Source organism: Muscardinus avellanarius (genome assembly GCF_963383645.1).
Source record: "Muscardinus avellanarius genome assembly, chromosome: 8".
Classification (NCBI taxonomy): Eukaryota; Metazoa; Chordata; class Mammalia; order Rodentia; family Gliridae; genus Muscardinus; species Muscardinus avellanarius.
In genome coordinates, this window is record NC_137794.1 from 75,976,127 (window position 1) to 75,998,846 (window position 22,720).

Below are 22,720 nucleotides of genomic sequence, written 5' to 3' on the forward strand. Positions count from 1 at the left end.
TCAGTCAAAATCCCGGTTTGTAAGAACGAGTGGCGCCACCAGTGTCCACACGTAGAGCACAATGCCAATCCAACTGGAAGAGATTTTCACCCACACAGCTGTCCACTGGCTTTTCATCTCATGAGAGGGCTCATACCTAAGATTTAGGGGAAAACAAGAAGGGTAGGAGGGAGGGAGGTTGGATTATCAGCTGTCAAGTTACTAAGCTTCATTAATTCAGAAGTGTTTTTTAACAAGTTTATGATATCAATGTATAGTTGCTCTAACTTGCCTTACTTTCCATACTGATTTAATAGTATGGCAGCAATTTCCTTTAATGGAATAAAGTACACAGGCCTCTGAAGTTCTTTTATGTGATTCAGGGGCATTTCTGCAAAGATTCAGATACATTTGTGCAAAGTGAAATGTAATGTGACCTCTGGAAAAGATATTACTACTGTTAGGCATGGTGGCATGTAACTGTAATCTCAGTCCTTGGGAGGATGAGGCAGGAAGATGGCAGGTTGGAGGTCAACCTCAGCAACTTAGCAAGACCCTGTATCAAAATGGAAATTAAAAAAAGGGGTGAAGGGGTACCTCAAAGAAAGAATAGCCCTGGGTTTAATCTCTGGTACATTAAAAAAGAAAAAAGAAATACCATAAATTGCTTTTCTTCTTTTGCTGTGGTAATAGGGACTGAACCCAGGGGCATTCTACCTCTAAGCTATACCTTCAGTCCTGTTTTATTTTCTAAAACAGGACCTTGCTAGGTTGCTGAGGCTGGCTTCCAATTTGTCATTCTCTTGTCTGAGCCCCCACAAGTACTGGGATTACAGATGTGTACCACCACACCCAGCTGCTGCTTTCTTCTAACCAGAAAAGTAATTATGAATTAATATCGAAGTGGAAAGAATATAAATTATAGCTTTAAAGAATTCTAAGAAATTATTATATTCACACCTCAATTTAAAAAATTTCAGGGTTGGCGTGGTGGCACACACTTGTAATCCCAGTACTTGGGAGGCTGAGACAAGAGAATCACAAGTTTATTGCCAGCCTCAGCTACTTAGTGATGTCTTGTACTACTTAATGAGACTACTTCAAAATAAAGAATAAAAATAGGACTGAGGGTATAGCTTAGGGTTAGAATGCCTCTGGGTTCCATCCCCGGTACCACAAGAAAAAAAAAAATTTCAGGTCTTTAAATGACATAGTAAAAACAAAATGAATAAATAACTGCTCTATATTGGGGTAGATGAACTATCAACATTTTTGTAAAAACTATATTGATTTTTATGAAGTTTTCTATTTCAGTCTCTTCAAGATTTGGAACTATTTCACTGTTTCTGTAATTGTTAAAGAAGTAAAATCTACATTTTTCATGCAGATCTTACTATTCATTCACTGCAAATTTTGACATGCCTCAGAGGATCAAAAGTACTTCATATCAAATCCTGTTTTACAACAGAATCATAAACAGCCATCACAAATCTCACATCCAAAGTTTTCAGAAAATGTAAGTACCTGTACCAGTTGGTAAGGGTCATCATAATATAAAGTGATGCCAGGAAAAGCATGAAGTGAAAGAAGGAATAGCTGTAAGTGACGCCATCCCGTTCATTATCCACAGCCCGGTGAACATCATCACCATCATCCAGGGACCCATCACTTCTGGTCCCACCATCTTCTATTAACGTCGATTCATCACTTGTTAGAGTCAGTTTATTAACCTGACTATTGTTTGAGGTACGGATGCTGTATGAAAAAGATCAGGAGTAAAAAACTTTAAAAGATAAAATTCTCAAATCAATAGCTGTACTCTGATAAAAAAAAAATTCATAGATTTTCTTACCTTGAATAAAACACACACAGTAAAAAGAGGATTAGTCCTATAATTCCTTGAGCATGCCACCACTGGACAGACTGTCCTTCCTTTGGGATAGTGCTTGTGGTATTGAATCCAATTATGCTTAGCAGACTCGGGTTGCAATTTGTTTCTGCAAAGTAAATTAAGGTCCAAGAAAATTGTTAAAATAACATTAAAAATTGTTTTTTAGGGCACAGAGTTCTCTTTAAACTTTGCATCTTTTCAAATCTAAAAAGGTTTGCTGAAAAAGGCCTAAGTATAACAACAGAATACTTGAACATAGTTTATATTTACTTTTATTTTATCATTTTTTTTTTTTTTGGTATTAGGGTTTGAATCTAGGGATATTCTACCTCAAACCTACACCCCCAGCCCTTTAATTTTTTTAGAAGTTTGAAACAAGGTCTCACTAAGTTGCTGAGGCTGGCTGCAAACTATGGTCCTCTTGTCTTAGCCTCCTAAATTAGTATTACAGGTATGTACTACCACGTCTAGCCTAATTTGTATTTATTAACAATGAGATTATAAGTGTTTTTTATTTTTCTTTTAAAGTTTTATACTGCTAATCTATTCAAGTGCTTGGAAAAATTCATTTTATTTCCAACTGTATGTAAAAGCTGAGATAGATACAACCTTTGTATTATTATGGAAATGGATAAATTCAGATGATACCCATGAAGTTAGAGAATAAAATTCAGATGTTCTAAACCACAATGCAGGGGCTTTTCTATATTTTGAGATTATAATACTAACTTCATAAAGCATCAGTTTATCAAAGCACATTGCTATAAAAAGCAACACAACTTACATATAAAACCAAAACCAAATGCTTTGTAGAAATGACCACATAAGCTGGGTGTGGTGGTGCATCCCTGTAATCCCAGTATTTGGGAAACTGAAACAGGATTCAGGGCAGCCTCAGCAAATAGTGAGACACTCATCAACCTAGGAAATTATGTTCTCAAATAAGAAATAAAACCAGGCTGAGGGTGTAGCTTATAGAATGCCTCTGGGTTCAATCCCAAGTAACACACACACACACACACACACACACACACACATTTAAGGCATAATAACCTCCCAACTACTCAGATTACAGGTGAGTACTACCATGCTCAGCTTTCTTGTAATTTTTTTAAAACTTCTTATAACTTCCTTATAATTTTGTTGATGTAGGAAGAAATTTGTGAAAAAAGTAGTAATACCTAGAAAATGAAGTATTATTTTTACCATACTAATGAGAACTAGATTCTTCTAAATATCTAATTTTTAAGGAGCTTAACCTTGCACAATGGCCATTTCTGAATAAAAAGAAATACCAGAGATTGAAAATAAACACATATAAACAGAATATACCTGGTTCATTGGTCATAGCAGACCATGTCAAATACATTGTGTAGATTGTAATTACTGAAGACTGTAACAAACCAGATCTTGGTTGTGACTCCTAAAAGCAAAAGAAATATTCTGACATCATTCAAGATTTACAAAAATTCAGAAAGGTACAGATTTCCTGAAAAGTAATTCTGTGAAAAGCATACCTGGATTTTTGGAAGAATAGACATAACAGAAGCACCAATGCAGAGGAGCATGTTGACACTGATGAACGCTTTATTTTCTGAACAACTGGCTGGATGAGTGTAGTAGACAAAGAACAAAACAATGGCAACTAAAGACAGCAGATAATTCAGAGCTGTTGCTGATAATAAGGCTGTGAAAGAAATACAATTGAGTAGATTTTGTTACAAATACTAAGAATAGGCATGAACTAATTTTTAAAACAATCTCATTTTATCAAAAAAATATTTTAAGCAACTATTATCAGCATTATGGAGGCTACAAAAGCAAGGAAGGATTTGGCCAATGAAGATTTCTATAATCTTTACACTATTACATGTTTCAAGAACATAAAGTTAGTAACATACTAATATGACTTTTATTAGTAGGGATATCTATATTATATAGTTTATAAGCCATGTTCATGTATGTTAGACATTGTTTTAAAAGTGAAGCTAACTAGAACTGGAATATTAAGGTTTTTAAGAACCACATTCATTCAGTTGTAAACGTGGGCATTAAGAAATAAAATTATTTTCATTGTTAATGTTGAATCACATAACATTGATGCTTTCCCTCACCAACTATAATCTTAAAAAAATTCATATTATGCAAGGGTGAGTCAGTATTATTTAATAAGACAACATAAGTTTCTATGTAAATTTCACCATATACAACGTGCATTAGTGTTTGTGCTAATATGTGCTCAATGTATAAGCATTTATGTAGATTTGCCTCACTGACAGAGGGTCCATCCAATACTTATTTATTGAATGCCTACAACGTTCCAGGCCCTGGGGATATAGCAGGGAACAAAACAGACAGAACCCTTGTATTAGACTTTTCATTAAAAAAATGAGGCTATGTAAGTGAAGTTTCCAAATGAGTAGAGCTTATTTCTTTGAGCACCAATTTCTTTTTACTTTATCCACTGAGAACAAATACCACAAACAAGTTGTACAGAGAAATATCAGGCCAACAGATATGTTGGATTTGGCTTGTACCTTTTTTTTGTTAGCTGAAACCCAGCTTATTTTATATAAAAATCCAAATGTGTACGGCTTCTTTTGAAGAAAAAAAAATCAAGTAATAATGAGTTCATGTTCTCATAGGATAATTTAGAAATCTAAGCAGTAACTCCTCTCTTTCCCTCCCTCCCTTCCTAATGGGGATTGAACCCAGGGGTATTCCACTTCTAAGCTACAATCCCAGTCCCATATTATTTTTTATTCTGAAACAGGATCTCACTATTAATGAGATTATAATGGGATTATAGGCATATACCAGCATACCCAGCTAACTATACACTTTACTTATTTTGTGGCACTGGGGATTGAACTCAGGGGCATTCTACACCCCCAACACTATTTTTATTTATTTATTTATTTATTTTGAAACAGGGTCTTGCTAGGTGAATGAGAGTCTCATTATTTGCTGAGGCTATCCTGGAACCTGCAATCCTCCTGTCTCAGCTCCAAAGTACTAGGATTACAAGCATGCATCACTACACCTGGCTGAAATCCTTTACACTTATCAAATTAAACTGCTAATACAATGTGGTATGATGCCACTCAGAAACTTAAACTGAAAAAAAATCTCCACAAGAAATCAGACTATAAGAATCCTAATTGATTTCTGTATAGCCTACATATCCAACACTTATTTATTGAATGTCTACAATATTCCAGGCTCTGGGGATATAGCAGGGAACAAAACAAGAGTTCAACTCTAGTGAAAATATTCTCTGAGATAAAAGCTTACCTGCATACCAACATCTCGAGTTCCCTTCTTCCATTTTTTCAACCCAGGATTCATTCCATGAATGGGCAAAATCAATAAGTAAGACTAGCTGTATGAGGATGAAACAAAAGGCACCTGCCATGCCTACATAAAACCACACTGAAAGAAAAAGAATACACAAGAGTAGATGGTTTAATGTTTGGTATTTCTTTTCCATAATCTCAGTACACAAAAGGGAATATAGTATTTTATACAAATGCCTTGATTTTGCAGCTAGAAGAAAAAGAAAACAAAAACCAAAAATAACAAGAGTTATTAAAAAAGTAACAATTATTCCAGCTTCCTTTATAAAACATTAGTATCAAGCAAAAAAAAAAAAAAAAAAATTCTTACCAGTTGTAAAAGTTCCTTCTGGAATGAAGAATGCCCCAATAATAATTGCAATTGCTGCAGCAAATTTAAAGAACCAGAATCTAAAGAAAAAAGTATATTTTATCAATAAATTCATACAAGCCAGGTTTGGTGGAACACACTTGTAATCCTAGCATTTGGGAGGCTGAGACAGGGTTGCAGTTTGTAGGCAGCCTCAGCTACATAGTGAGGCCTTTTGCAACTCAATGGGACCCTGCTTCAAAATAAAGAATAAAAAAATAGGGCTGGGGGCATAGCTCGGAGGTAGAATGGCCCTGGGTTCCATCCCAGTACTGCAAAAAAAAAAAAAAAAAAAAAAAAAAAAAATTCAAAGAACTTCATACATAAAATAATTTATAAAAATTTTTAAAGAATAACTATACTTCATTTAACTATTCTACTCATTTTAAGGATCCCTGAAAATCAGAAAGACTATTATGTAACCTGCTATTTTAAGATAGTTTCAAGGCATATGTCACTATTTTTTTTTTGGCTGGCAGCGGGGATTGAACCCAGAGGCATTCTACCTTCAAACTACACCCTCAGCCCAATTTTATTTCTTATTTGGAAATAGGGTCTCACTAGGTTGTTGAGTGCAACCTCTCGGCTAAGTTGCCAAGGCTGGCTTTGAACCTATGATCCTCCTGTTTCAGCCTCCCAAGTACTGGAATTAAAAAAGTGTACCACCACACCTGGCTTGTCAGTAATTTATATGAAAATATTGGTTCCATTTCACAAGTTTATATATATATATATATATATATATATATATATATATATATATATATGAGTAGGACAATAATATATGAAAGCATAAAGTATCTGCACAAATACATAGTTTTGTTTTTGCAAGTCTGGGGATAGAACCCAGGGGCATTTAACCTCAGAGCTACCTCCCTGCCTTATTTTTTATTCTTTATTTTTAAACAGGGCCTTACTAAGTTACAGAAGGCCTCATTAAGTAGCTGAGGCTGTCTGCGAACCATGATCTTCTGGTCTCAGCCTCTTGAATGCTGGGATTATAAGCATGCACCACCACGCCCGGCACTAATGAATAGTTTTTTTGTGTTTGTTTTTGAAGTACTGGGATACAACCCAGGGGCATTCTACCTCTGAGCAACACCCCAGCCCCAATTTTTTATTCTTTTTATTTTTGAAAGAGGGTCTCATTGAGTTGTGAAAGGCCTCACTAAGTAGCTGAGGCTGTCCACAAACAACGATTCTCTGGTCTCTGCCTCCCAAATGCTAGGATTACAAATGTGTGCCATCATGCCTGGCACAAATGAATAGTTTACAAAAAAAAAAAAAATTTTTTTTTTTTTTTTGTGGTACTGGGGATTGAACTCAGAGGCCCTTTCTCTTTGAGCTCTGCAAACCCTGCTTTAAAAAAAATTTTTTTTCTGAAACAGGGTCTCACTAGATTGCTGAGGCTGACCTTGAACCTGCAATCTTCCTGTCTCAACCTCCCAAGTAGTGGGATCACAGGCATGTACCACCATTCTGTGCTAAAAAATGAATAGTTTTAATAAATACATGACAAATGCCTCCATCCAAAGCAAAAATAATTTAAAACAACCAACAACTGAAAGGACAAAAAAGCCTATTATATCTCATTTTTCATTAATATTAAAATTCCAATTGTTTACTTCCTGTCATGTTATTAGATAAACAATAGCAGACTTTTTAAAAAAATTAATTTGTGAGGAAAATATTCAAATCAAGACATTCAAATAAATTACCAGAGGTGGTACCATATATACACATATATATGTAATTTTGCTAAAGGAAATTGAACCCAGAGGCATTCAACCTCCAATTTATATCCCCAGCCCTTTTTATTTTCTAACAGGATCTTGCTAAGTTGCTAAGAGTCTTGCTAAGTTGCTGAGGCTCGCTTTGAATGCCATCCTCCTGTTTGTCTCCCAAGTACTGGAATTACAGGTGTATGACACTATACCCAGCCAACTGTGATAACCTATGTTAAAGGAGATTGATAAACACTTAAAAATTTCTATCTAGGTTGTCTAATATAACCAATCATTAATATCCTAGTATAGGGATAATTTTTCATTTTGGCTACACTATAGCCAAAAATACACTTTGGCTATAGGAAACAGTCCACTGTAACAAGCCTGGTTCACTAAAAGCTAAAGAGAGAATAGCCCTTCATTTAATCACAGATCTTTTCAAAATTAAAATATAAAATAGTAAAAATTAGAAGTTACACTAATAAATTACCCAAAGTATTATTTAACATGCAAAATCTGACATTCTAGTAGAAATGAAGCTCTTCTTTATTTATGTACAGGCAAAATAATTCTGCAAATATCATGTTTAGTTTTGCTTTAAAGCTTTAGATTCAAAATTACTGAGAAGGGGCTGGGAATGTAGCTCAGCGGTAGAGGTCTTGACTAGAATGCATGAGGATCATCAAAAAATAGAGGCGGCTATGCAGGTTTTCATGTTGAAGTCTAGCAAACACTTACCCATTGTGGACTGCAGCTCGAGGGTCACTGCTGCTCTTCACTTTGATCATCAGCAGTGAGAGGAGAAGATAGAACATAGCCAGGCCAAAGCACAAGCGATACACAGCTTTATAGCCAACTAGGATGTTACAAGGAACAACACCTTTCTCATTCTCACAAAATCCAGGAATCTAGGAAAGCAAAATGAGTTTTTGATTCATATTTTTTCATTAAGTAAAAATAAAAATTCTGTGTAATCAAGCAGTTTAGGTAAAGGCTTGAAAAACTGAAGTTTGCTTCATAGCTTATGATGAACTTATAATCAAGATAAGCCTGGTACACTTTAAGTAGATAAAATGAATAAAGAGGTAAATGTCATGTGAGCAAATGATAAACTGCCAATGTTATTCTAAACTGGATGCTTGCTTTGAGTTGGAGATTTATTTTAAATTTCCCAATTTGTGTTACTCCTAGTACTTGGGGATTGAGACAGGAGGATTGCATGTTGAAGACTAGCCTCCGAAAGCTAGTGAGATTCTGTTTCTAAAAATAAAAGAAGGACTGGGAGAAGTACCTTAGAGGTAGAGTGTCCCTAAGTTCAATCTCTAGCACCCACCCACAGCAATCATAGAGAAAACAATTCTGTTTCTAAGAACTAAAAGAAACAATTCTGGCTCTTCAAACTCAATTTACTTAAATAACCCTTTTGAGTTCTGGTCCCTTAAGCTACAAATGCTATTTCTGATTAGGACTAGATTTGACTTAACATACAAGCTAGCAGTAGTTTTATATTTTAACTTACAATATTGTTTTTTATTTTTTTGTGCGGTACTGGGGATTAAACCCAGAGGCTTTCTACCTTTGAGCTATACCCCAGCCTGATTTTATTTCTTATTTGAAAATAGGGTCTTGCTAGGTTGATGAGTCTCATTACTTGCTGAGGATGTCTTTAAAACTTGCAACCCTCTTGTCTCAGCCTCCCAAGTGCGGGGATTACAGGCACGTACCAACACACCTGGCTAATTTACAATCTTGAGAGAGACCAATTTCAGAAACTCACATTGTAAGGGACTGAGGGTGCAGCTCAATGAATGCTTGCCCAATGTTTGAAGCTTTGGGTTTGATTGCCAGCACAATGGAAAACAAAAAGTAACACTAATTAGTGTGCAAAAGAGAATTTCTATGTGAAATAAGTTGGACTATTGTCTGAAACTACAGATATTATCCGTACATAGAAGAATGAGTTATTTCTTCCCACTTTTTGTAGAAACTGCTATATCAGGACACGAGTCAGGTATTAGTTGTCAAATCCAAAGGCAGCTATCTAATCCCCAAATTCCTGTATCTTTTTATACAGACACTGTTTGATCATTCTTAAAACTCTTCTTAGAACCTATTCCTTCTTTTGGTCTTTCTGCTCCTGTTGCTCTTCAGAGGTTCTCCTTTCCTACCAAGCCCTATCATCAAGGGCTTTCAGCAAAGTCCACTACTGCTCACTCTGCTTGTCTGCCTCAGCATATGCTGCCCTTGTTTCAGTTTTCATCTCTATCCCCATGACAGGCTCTAGGTCTGACTTAGAGTTATATACTCATGCCTTCTACTTCCTGTTGGATCTACACAGTTATAGACTTCATGTCTATGTCTGCCCCAAATTCATATGTTGAAACTATAACCCCCAATAGAATACTATTAGGAAGTGGGGCCATTGGGAATTAAATAGATCATAAGAACAGAACTCTTGTATTAAGATTACTGACCTGATTAACCAGAATAGCAAAGAGATTGCTTCTCTCTCCATGTGAGGATACAATATGGCCATTTGCAAATCAGAAGGAAAACCCTCACTGGAACTCAACCATACTGGCATCCTGATCTAAGACAAACTTCTATTTTTAAGTCTATAGTATTTTAGTTATATTATCCTGAACTAAGATATATACATGTACATCCATGCATCATATACATATATACATGTATATGATATACCTTCAAGTCAACATGTTAGAAATTAAATTAATTATATTCTCCATACCTCTTTCTATAACCTAACTCCATGAAACAAAAAACAAAATAAGCCAGGTGTGGTGGTTCACACTTGTAATCCTAGTACTTGGAAAGCTGAGACAAGAGGTTCAAAGGTTTGCACTCAGCCTCAGCAACTTGTGAGAACCTCTGTAATTTAGTGAGACCCTCTTTTGAAATAAAGATAAAAAAATCAAGGTGGGGTGGAGCTCAAAGGTAGAATGCCCCTGGGCTCAATCCCCAGTACCTCCAATAATAATAATAATAATAATAATAATAATAATAATAATAGTAAATAACTTTTTGTTTCTTTTCTTGGTTAATAGCAATATTTTCCTCCCACTTTTCTAGGACCAGATGTGGATATTATTCATGATTCCATCACTACCAGACTCAGTCAATTCTTTCTCTTTGGTGATGGTACTGGGGATTAAACCCAAGAGCATTCTACCTCCAAGCTACATCCCCAGTCCTATTTTTTAAATTTTTATTTTGAAACAGGGTCTCACTAGGTTGAGGGTCTCACTATTGCTGAAGCTGTCCTTGAACCTGTGATTCTCTTGTCTCAGCCTTCCAAATACTGGGATTACAAGAGTAAGCCACCATACCTGGTAGTCAATTTATAAAAACTATCTTGGGTGTCTAGACTCCTTGATTGCATTATTGCAATAGACTCCATATTGAACTGCTTGATATTTATTTTTTCCTAATTACCAGATTAATTTTCCTAAAACAAAAAGATACTCTGCCCAAAAACCTTTTATAGTCATTATACTTTCTAATTTTCAATCTCTACACACAAAATTTCTACATATATTTAGAATGTCCCTTTTCAGAAATAAATAGGAGAGGGAAAAAAGTCTTCTTTCCATGACACTCAGATTCTATTACTTACCTGTTTAAAACTACTTCCTGTGTATTAATCACAGCACATTTTCTTTTTTCTTTCTTTTCTTCTTTTTTTTTTTTTTTTTTTTTCAATACTGGGAATGAAACCCAGGGGCACTGTACCTCCGAGCTATAGCCAAGCCCAATATTTTAGTCTTTATATATTTTTTTGAAACTGGGTCTCACCAAGTTGCAAAGAGCCTCGGTAAGTAGCTGAGGCTATCTGGGAACTGCGATCTCTGGTCGGTCTCAGCCTCCTGAATACTGGGATTACAAGCGTGCGCCACCACGCCCGACTTCACAGCACATTATCTGCAACACCACTATAGACCCTAACAAGATATCTTACATTGTCTGACTTTCCTAATTTGCGTTTACATATTATCTTATTTTTATATTAAATTGTATGTGGGGGAAAGGAGGTACTGGGGATTAAATACAAAGGCATTCTACCTCTGAACAACACTTCCAGTCATTTAAGACAATTTTTTTTTGTTATGAACAAGATCTTTCTAGGTTGCTGAGTCTCAGTAAATTTCTAAGGCTCGTCTTGAATCTGTGATCCTCTTGTCTCAGCCTCCCAAGTACTGGGATTACAAGATATGTACCACTGCACCCAGCTACAATATCTTTTAATACCTCCATCAGTTTTATGTATTATACAGCTTCAGTTAATAAGTAAGATAAATAAGAAAGACTAACCTTATTCAGTTGTTCTTCCATTCCTGGTATCAACATTACACAAGCTACACACACTCCAACAAGCAAGAAAAGTGCGTAGATCAACCTAGTCACTGTGGAATTGTTTCCACTAGGACAGCATCGACACAGCAAACACGGGGCACTACCACACAAACATGGTATCTGGGGAAAAGAACATTATTAAAAATCAGTACAGCTTAAAATGACTTACTGAAAACTGTCATTCTACCTGTTGAAAAAAGGGGGTAAAATGCAAAATAATTTCCAAGGAACATAAAGCATATTTTAGTTTATATATATTATCTACAAACTAAAAAACACAGAAAGATGGAACAAAGTTGAAGAGAAAAAACTCTTGTTCTCTATATAATAAAAATGAATAAAATTACTAAAAAACACATAGAAAAAATAATCAGCAACAACCAAAATTTAGCTAAGAAACAAAATATTCAAGAGTAGAACAGGTGCTGAGTTCATCTCCAGCACCTGCCTATTAGCCCCAGATATCATAAATTATGTAAGGCCACACAATTCTCAGAATTCTCAACCTCAGAAACAGGAAAAGAAAAAGCTGAATTGGTATCTTTATTTTTTCTTCTTCAAAACAAAACTACAAATGGAATCAGGTAAAAAAAAAAAAAAAAAGAGAAAAGCAAGTAATTGGGGCTTTTTCTAATGACCTCTACACTAGGGAATGAGATGTTCCTGTCTAGGAGTGGTAAACACTGCTACAAGAATTTTAACACTATTAAGTATGTCAGAAAACAAAGTATAAATATTCTCATAAGGGCTGACCATAAGGTAGGCAGTTTTTTAAATAATATTATTATATATAATCCAGCAGTTCCACTCCTAGTTATTTACCCAAGAGAAATAAAAGTTTACAGTCACAAAAATCCTTTGTGGGAATTCTGATACCTACTTTATTTGTAATCACCAAAATTTGGAAATGTCCCTGAAGTGGTAAACAGACAATCTGTAGTATATGTAAACAATGGAATACTATTCAACAACAAAACAGATTACTTAATACATGCAACAACGTGGGTGAATTCCAAATGAATTATGTTAAGAATCCAGATTCAAAAGGCTACATGGCACATAAGTCCATCTACATGACATACTAGTAGAAAGGTAAAACCCAAAAAGACAGCAAATTGGGGTTGTCAAGAATGGAACGGTGGAATTTCCCATCCCATAGCAGTGATGACTGTTCTGTAGTAGTTACATGACATATGATTTTACCAAAACTCACAGAACTATATACTAAAAAGGGTGAATTTTCTATATGTAAGTTAAAAGTTTTTCTAAAAAGTACAAAAATGAATACAGAAAAACTAATATTAAGCAAGACCCTACTTCGAAAACTTTTAAGAAATGGGGCATGGCAATTACAAATTGCATACCTATAATCTCAGTACTTGGAAGGCTGAGACAGGAGGATTGCAGGTTTAAAGACAGCCCTCAGCAACTTAGACCCTCAACAACTTAAAGAGATACTTTTTCAAAGTTTAGAAGGAGGTGAAGGAGTGAGGATATATCTTAGAGGAAAAATTCCCCTACGTTTAATCCCCAGTGCCAAAAACAAGAGAAAAACTGGGGGAAAAAAACTGAGGAAGAGCGGGGCGTGGTGGCGCACACTTGTCATCCCCAAGCTTGGGAGGCTGAGAGCAGGATCGCACAGGTTCGAAGCCAGCCTCAAATGGCTTAAGAGACCCTGTTTCCAAATAAAATATAAAATAGGTCTGGGAGTGTAGCCCAGTAGTAGAGGGCCCTTGGATTCCATCCCCAGTACCACCCCCCCAAAAAAACCCCCCAAAAAACAAACAAAAAAAAAAACTGAGGAAGAAAAATAAAGGCATAAGCTGGGTGTGGTGGCTCACACTTATAATCCCAACATTTGGGAAGCTGAGATAGGAGGATTGCAGTTCGTGGACAGTCTCAGCTAATACTTAGTGAGGCCCTTTGTAACTCAGTGAGACCCTGTTTAAAAATAAAGAATAAAAAAATAGGGCTGGGAGTATAGCTTGGAGGTAGAATGGTCCTGGGTTCCATCCCCAGTACTGAAAAATCAAAGAACAAACAAGCAAAAACAACCAAAGGCATAACATGAAAGCAAATGATCCTTAAAATAAATGATGTTCAGCTGGACGTGGGGACAGACGTTTGTAATCCCAGCATATGAGAGGCTGAGACAGGTGGATTGTGGTTCATGGCCACCCTTAGCACTTAGTGAGGCCCTTTACAACTAAGTAGACCCTGTTTCAAAATAAAGAATAAAAAAATAAAAAGCCGAGTGTGGTGGCACATGCTTATAATCCCCCCTCTTAGGAGGCTGAGACAGAAGGATCAGTGTTTCGAAGCCAGCCTCAGCTACTTACTTAGCTCTCACCAACTTAATGAGACCCTGTTTCCAAATAAAATATAAAATAGGTCTGGGAGTTATAGCCCAGAGGTAGAAAAGCCTCTGGGTTCCACCCCCAGTAACACACACACACACACACACACAAAGGCTGGAGTGGGGTATAGCTCAGAGGTAGTATGCCCCTGGGTTCAATCCCCAGTACTGCCAAAAACAACAAAAAACAAACAAACAAACAAACAAAAAAAAAAGCAAAAAAACAGATGTTGTAAAGGTGGAAAATGTGATCAAACATTTGAACTCAGACATGCCTGGTTCTTTCATTTCAAAGAGAAATAAAAACTAAGGTATGAAAACATGTCACCTACACGTCACCTACACATGTGCTCAAGATGAGAGGGAACATGCAGAATTACAAAGTTCTGAAGGAAAACGGTATACCATTTGCTAGTATAAAGTATCTGTCAAGTCTTAAGAGGCATGTTCAAATATAAAATCTCAGGAATTTTAGCCCTCATAAATCCTTTTTAAGAACTCTAAAAGCGCATATTTGTATCTCAGCATTTGGAGGCTGAGATGGGAGGCTCGCAGGTTTGAGGATAGCCTCACCTACTTAGTGAGGCCCTCTGCAAATTAGTGAGACTCTGTTTCAAAATAAATAAGAAAAAATAGGGCTGGAGATGCAGCTCAGAGGTAGAATGCCTCTCAGTTCCATCCCCAGTGCCACACACAAATAAAAAATAAATAAATAAATGAAAAAAAAACTCTACAATATGACAAAAATGTGGTCAAGTAAGAGATAGCATTACAATATCAGCAAAAATCCGTGGTAAAAGGGACTAGTAGAGAGCTCTGAATCTATTTATATTTAGAGAAGTTCTCACATTGTAGCAGGAATCAGAGCAACTTGAGGGTTTATTAAAATGTAGAAATGTAGAATACTTATCTGGGCTTGGTGACATGTGCTTGTAATCCCATTACTTGAGAGACTAAGGAGGATCGCGGGTTTGAAGTCAGCCTCAGTAACTTAATAAGGCTCTGCAACTTAGTGAGACTTGTTTCAAAATAAGACATAAAATTAGGTTGGAGGTATAACATGGAGGCAAAATGCCTCGGGTTCCGTCCTCAGTACAAAAAAAAAGTAGACTCTTAAGCATCATTTAGAATTTATAAATAAATTTCCAGGTGTTTCTGATGTTACTGGGTCCAAGGAACATATTTTAAAAAACATTCTCAAAAAATATGAATTAAGGTTATAAAAAATAACAGTAGCATGAGACTAACAGTATAAAGAGCTTCTGGTTCAAGATGATTATATGAATATAAGAATTTACCTATGGTCCCTCTAGAAATCTCATAGGATAAAACGGGGGTCTTGAGAGGTGAATACCAACTAGAGCTGACAAAAATGGGGTGCCATACTAACAAGAGCAAATTAAATCCAACTTTTCATACTACGTATGAGGAACCTCACTTAGACTTCTATGTCTAATCAAAATATATTTCCTATTCTCTTTTCTCAAAGAGCAATACACCAAACTATGACAGTAACCAAAAAAACAAGCAATGCAGAAAAAAAGTGGCTAGTTCTACTCAAGAAAAGCAACATGCACCCTCATTTAAAAATGAAGTAAATTCAGGATGAAAACTATCAGTATAGATGTCCTTTGGAATCCACGGAGATTTGTTCCAGCACCCTCATGCAAATATCAAAATCCAACAACGTTCAAATCCCTTATGTAAAATGGAATGTTAATTCCATAAAATCTATGCACATCATCTACATACTTTAAATAATCTCTATGTCAATCATAATACTTAATGTAAATGCTATGTAAATGGATGTTCTACTGTGCTGTTTAGGGACTAATAACAAGAAAAAAATGTATACATTCAGTATAAATACAATTAAAAAGCACTTTTAATTACAGGTTGGTTGAATCCTAAAGTGCAGAACCTGTAGATATGGCAGGTTGATTATACAGATTATAGGAGATTAGATGATTCTGGGAAATATAACCTCTAAGGACAGATCAATCATCACAAATACCTCAACTTAGAGATGCATATCGCTGGGGGAAAAATGGGGGTTAAATTAATTAAATGCATATAAAAATAAAGCAATAATGCTAATGAATATAAAAAGTTATGTGTGGAATGAAAGTCATTGTATATTTCTTACATGGATGAACAATGAAGATTATTACAATGTAATAATACAGCATATAGATGCTTATAATAGTTTTATATACATTAATTCATTTAAGTAGTCACAACAGTGTTTAAAATTAAAAGTATTTTAAAAAGGGGACATAATGAGTGTGTATATATGAGTTTGGTGGGGGTGCAAGGCGAGGGCCAGTTGAAATCAGAGACAGGTGCTAAGTCTTCATCTTTCATAGAAGTAGGAGATTGAAAAAAACTCAGAATTCCTATAAATTCAAAGCAAAAGCAACTGAAAACACTAAAGAAAGAAATTAAAGAACTTAAACAACAGAAAGATCTCCCACATTTTTGGATACAAAGAATGCTACAAAATGGCCATACAACCAAAAGTGATTTACAGATTCAATGCAATCCCTATTAAAATACCAATGTCATTCTCCATAGAGGTAGAAAAAAGTCCTAAAATTCTTAGGAAAAACAAAAGATCCATAATAGCCAAAGTAATTCTTAACATTAAGAACCATGCTGGAGGCATCACAATACCGATTTAAAATTGATTATTACAATGTAATACATTGTAATACTGTAAGACATTGGCACAAAAAAGGACAAATATACCAGTGGAATAGAAGACACAAACAAATATTCATACTTAAAGCCAGGTGATCTTTGACAAAGGTGCCAAAAACATATGCTGGGGAAAAAAAAAAAACCAGTCTTTTCAACAAATGGTGTTGGGAAAAAAATGGTTATCCATTTGTAGAAGAATGGAATTAGACCCCAGTCTCTCACTATGAACAAGTCAACTCAAGGAGAAAAGACCTAGAAATTAGAGCAGAGACTTTGCAATTATCAGAAAAGGGCATAGGATCAACTCTTTAACATACAGGCACTAATAGACACTGCCTTAATAAAACCCTTGAAGCTTAGGAAATAAAAAATGAGAATCAATAAGTGGAATGGCATTAAGAAGTTTCTGTTCAGCAATAGAAACAAGAATCTGAAGAGAGTCTACAGAATGGGAGAAAATCTTTGCCAGCTATTCCTCTGAAAGAGTACTAATAGCTAAACTATACAAAGAACTTAAAAAGCTTAGCACTAATAAAACAATAAAAAAGCAGGCAATCAAGCTGGGCATGGTGGCACATGCTTGTAATATCCATGCTTGGGAGGATCGCACAGGTTCAAAGCCATCCTCAGCTACTTAAGTGAGGCTCTCAGCAACTTAGTGAGACCCTGTTTCCAAATAAACCATAAAGTAAGTCTGAGAGTATGGTCCAGAGGTAGAAAGCCCCTGGGTTCCATCCCCAGTACCACCACCAAAAAAAAAAAAAAAAAAAAAGTGGGCAATCAGCCAGGTGTGGTGGTGCACACTTGTAATCCCAGCATTTAAGAGGCTGAGACAGGAGGATCATGGTTCATTGACAGCCTCAGCTACTTAGTGAGGCCCTTTGCAACTCAGTGAGACCCATTTAAAAATAAAGAAAAAAAAAATAGGCTGGGGGTGTAGCTGGGAGGTAGAATGCCCCAGGTTCCATCCCCAGTATCACACACACATGCACATGCACACACACACACACACACACCCCACACAATGCAAACAACATATAAAAACTGTTTATCATAATTAGCAATCAGGGAAATGCAAATCAAAACTACACTGACAGCCAGGCATGATGGCAGAAGTCTGTAATCTCAATACTTGGGATGCTAAGACAGGAGGATCACATTTTTGAGGCCTGGCTCAAAATAAAAAAATAAAATAGGGCTATAGTATAGCTCAGAGGTAGAATGCCCCTGGGTTCAATCTCCAGTACCACAAGCACACTAAATTACTTTGAGATTCCATCTAACCCCAGTGAGTTAGCAAATTAGTATAGCCGCTATAAAGATGAGTGAGGAGGTTCCTCAGAAAACTGGGAATAGGACCACTATATGACCCAGCTATACAACTTCTGGGTATCTTTCCAAAGGAACTGAAGTCAGATACTATAGTGATACACGCATAACCGTATTTAGAGCAGCACAATTCACAGTAGCCAAATGATGGAACCAGACTAGGTGTCTATCAACAGATGAATGGATTACAAAACTGGCATATATATATATATATATATATATATATATATATATATATATATATATACACACACACAATTTTACTCAACCATATATAGCAAAATTATGTCATTTGTAGAAAAATAGATGAAACTAAAGAACATTACACTAAATGAGATTAGCGAGTCTGAGAAAGTGAATGCCTGTATGTGATATGTGGAAGCTAGAGACAAATTGAGAAATGAAAAAGGACGCCAGATAAACAGAGATACCAGTAGAAAAGAGGAAGGGGTTCTGGAGAAGGAGGTAGAACATGGAAAAGGGAGATTTGATGAAGGAAACAGTTCAAGTAATGCTATGTACATATATGAAGCTATCAACACCAATCTTAATATGTATGGGAAGAGGAAGAGTGGGGTGGGATCTGAAGAGAAACACACAGAGTGCTGTGAAAACCTCATTATCATGTACAGTTACAAGTATCAATAAAAGTAAATTTAAAAAAGACAATGTCTAAAATAAAATTTTAAAAAATCTAAAATAAAAAACCAAACCAAAAAGCCTCAAAACTCAAGAATACATTATATATACATGTTTATTAGAAATACTAAAACATTTATCAATTCTTTAGTTTTTTTGTTAAATTAAAAAAATAATTTAATGCTTTGCATTACATGTTTAAAATGCTACACCATGAGCTGGGCAGAGTACTTGGGAGGCTGAGACGGATGATCGCAGGTTCAAGGCCAGTCTCAGCTATGTAGTGAGGCCCTTCACAACTTAGTGAGACCCTGCTTCAAAATAAAGAATAGAATGCCCCTGGACTCAATCCCCAGTAACACACACACACACACACACACACACACACACACACACACACACACACACACCTACCTTTCTTAAGAAAGAATTTTGTCTGTTCATCCATTTGTATATATGCATTGATAAAGAAATGTTATTGGTGGTAAGATTCTTTTGACATTTTTATTTTATTCTCTGCACTGCTTTGTCTTTTTATAGAAACTGAATCATTTCTACAAAAAAGTCACTGTATTAAAAAATAAAAATCTAGCAAACACTGGCTCAAAATAGGTGCTTAGTCATTACAAAACTATTCTTAATTATATTAAATATCTTGGGCAAAGGAATGGTAGGTAGTGTATATAAGGTACTGTCACTTCAAAAATCAATTCTATCACTAACCCCAATATTGAGATTAGGATGGGGAAAAGTGCCCAACTAGGTATAGTTGGCTTGTAATGTAGTTCTATCTAGGATTGGGTAAAAGATCCAAAGACATTTACATGTAACTTTTTTCTTAGTTCAGGTTTTTTTCATAGTTCAGAAACCTAGAACTATTTTATAATTAAGAAAATAACTTTTACTAAATTTGATTAAGCCTGCAGAAACTTGTGCAAAAAGTGAAGTTTAATTCTAGATCATATGACCCAATTTAGTGATTTGAATGCTGGTTTTGAAAATCTGAATAAAATTTAATTTCATTAAAACTTCTACGTAAATGAGCATCTTTTTTTTTTTTTTTTGGTGGTACTGGGGATGGAACCCAGGGGCGTTTCTACCTCCAGGCTATATTACCAGCCCTATTTTATATTTTATTTGGAAACAGAGTCTCACTAAGTTGCTGAGAGCCTCACTAAGTAGCTGAGGCTGGCTTTGAACCTGTGCGATCCTCCTGTCTCAGCCTCCCAAGAGCTGGGATTACAAGCGTGCGCCACCACGCCCGGCTATAAATGAGCATCTTAACTGTTATGAATGTGGAAAAGATGAATTTGTTTATCACAAGGCAAATCCTTTTCATTATTACAGATAGAAACACGAGGTATAAAGAGACAAAAGGCACAAAGAAGAAAAGGGGAAAAGATTGACTCAAATCACACATTATGAGTTCTTAGGTCAGCTATAATGACCCAAGAGCATAAGGGCAACCTTAGCCATACAGCTTTTTCCTTTTTCTCTATCTGCCATGGACCTAATTATCGGAAGGCAATGATACTTACTTGTACTACCTTTTCAGTATATCTAAGTATTAACAGATTAACTAACAGGCAATGTCAGTTTTATCAAGGACATCCTTCTGGTCATCAAAGTGGATATCTAAGTTGTAAAAGAATTAGTAAGAACACAATTGCTCCCACGGTGTTCACTAAAGCTTGCTTGCTTGCTTTCATCTTTCTTTCTCTCTTTTTCTTCCTTCCTTCCTTCCTTTCTTTTTTTTGGTAGAACTGTGGACTGAACCAAAGGGTCATTCTACCTCTGAGCTACACCCTCAATCCCTTTTTATTTTTTGTTTCAAAACAGAGTCTTGCTAGGTTGCTGAGGCTAGCCTGAAACTGCAATTCTCCTCTCTCAGCCTTCCAAGTACTGGGATTACAGATATGCACCACCGCACCCAACTAACTATACATTCATATCTTACTAGATTTCCATGCTCAACTGAAAAAAGAAATACAACATAGTCAAGAAGATGGCCTAGATAGAATAACAACTTCCACAGTTATTTGATTACAATTTAACATTTAAATTGGGTGTAGTGATTTACACTTGTAATCCTAATACTTGTGAACATGAAACAGGAGGACTGTGGGTTTGAGGCTAACTTCAGCCATTTAGCAAGACCCTATTTTAAAACAAATAGAAAAAGGGATAAGGATGTAGATTGGAGGTAGAAAGTCTCTGAGTTCAATCCCAGTACCAAAAATAAATAAATGAATAAAATTTAATATTTATGGGTCAAACCCTGCCAAGACCTTTTGAAAAGAGGTATGATATGCCAGCTGTGATGGCCCATGTTTGTAACCCCAGTACTTGGGGAATGAAACAGGAGGATTACAGGTTTCATGCCAGCCTCAGCGACTTAGTTAGGTTCTCATAGCACCTTGGCAAGACCCTGTTTCCAAATGAAAAATAAATAAATAAAATAGGGCTTAGAGTGTAGCTCGGAAGTAGAATGCCCCTAAGTCCAATCCCTAGTTAAAAAAAAAAAAAAGAGGTAAGGTATAGAAAATAACGAGTATGTTGGTTAATGTATATATAATAGAATTGTCTGGGAAGTCAGAAAAACAATTGTTAGAAACGGAAATGAAAACCTACAAGTTGAAGAAATAAGATTTGAATCCAAATACGTCGCCCGAAATTATAAATACATTAACTGTACTGCCAATGTTTTGTCTATTTTTTGGAGGGAGAATGAGGCTACCTATAAAAAACTGAGGTTATCTGTGCCACCTAGATTAAGAAATGTTGCCTCTGTGATGTAAATGGTTTCACTATAAAACTCGGTATCTAGTGAAAATGCAACATATACATAATCAAGCATCAACATTCTGATTGCATAGGAATGCTTTATTTCAAAAGATGCCAACACTCCAGAACTGAACAGCTTTTCCTGGTAGGTAAATTATTGAGAAGTATAGTAATTACCCAATACCAACAAGGCCAGACACATACTGGCAAAGCTAACTATTTATTTGAAAAAAATTACTATGCTAGTATTATTGCCAAATTGTCTCAAATAACGGGGACTCTGAATTGTAGTCTGCGCGTCAGAACAAAGAGGTCTCCATGGATGACAGTGCCGCAGTCTGAGGTCGCTGGGGAAGAGATGGCGAAAAGAGAGGGGGTACCCAGAGGAGGAAAAAGCCGAAACCTTTGTGGAAATGGCCTAGACAGACACAAAAGAAAACTACCAACAGGGTGCTGAAAAAAATGGGGAGGCAGTTTTCGTGAAGAAATGGGGGGGAGGGAACTACCAGCGCTCTCAACCTATTTAGGGTTCATCGTCCCATCTCCACTGCAACTCACAGCCATCAAGAGAAGTTCTTCGCAAAACTCAAAGCTCCGAAGCTAGGTCGGAGTGACCAGAAGAGAAGCGAAGAAAACGGGAACAGAAGGCACTCCCTTTTGGGTGGGGTAGGACGACCGGTCCGGCCTCACCCAGCCTCAATACGGTCACGCTGTCTCCCTTCCCACGATAGCATCCCGGAGACCAAAAAGCAAAACGAAGAAACAACTAAGAAAAAAAATGCAACTTACCCAGCTCGCCATGGAGCACAGCCCCAGGACGCCTCCCATCTTCACAACGTCGCCAGAACAGCAGATCCCGACAAGATGGAGACAGCCTCTTTCTTGCCTTTCAGCTCTTATTTACTATCCGGGAGACACTTCCGGCGCAGAGCCCACCCCGCCCCGAGCTGCGTCACTTCCTGCGCAGCAGTGGTGGGCGTGGTGAGAACGTGCCCGGCTTTGCGCAGACGCCTGTGGATTGCGCGCCGTCTCCTTTCCTGGGGCGTGTGGCTCAGCGGGCCGCTGGCTGGAGGATTCTGATTGTGCATGGTTGGCCTTAGATTGCCAAATTTTTCTCACATAGAAAATTATGTAAGAAAAACCCATCTTTACTTACCATTTAGTTGATTTTGAGCATTAGGAAAGCACAGAACCGAATTATAGTTATTTTGCCCTTTTCCATCAGTTACTTCTTGCTGC

The 22,720-nt window shown here is 36.4% G+C and overlaps 1 protein-coding gene across 1 annotated transcript; it reads right to left on the reverse strand.

The window, feature by feature from the left end:
- Nucleotides 1–22,309, reverse strand: SERINC1 (serine incorporator 1; the record flags this gene model as incomplete). Its single annotated transcript, XM_080700626.1, has 10 exons — nt 1–136; nt 1,504–1,734; nt 1,832–1,976; nt 3,203–3,293; nt 3,388–3,557; nt 5,165–5,302; nt 5,537–5,616; nt 8,041–8,210; nt 11,632–11,793; nt 22,271–22,309. The coding sequence occupies 10 exons, from the start codon at nt 22,307–22,309 to the stop codon at nt 1–3; spliced, it is 1,362 nt and encodes a 453-aa protein (XP_080556752.1).
- Nucleotides 22,310–22,720: the final 411 nt, after the last annotated feature.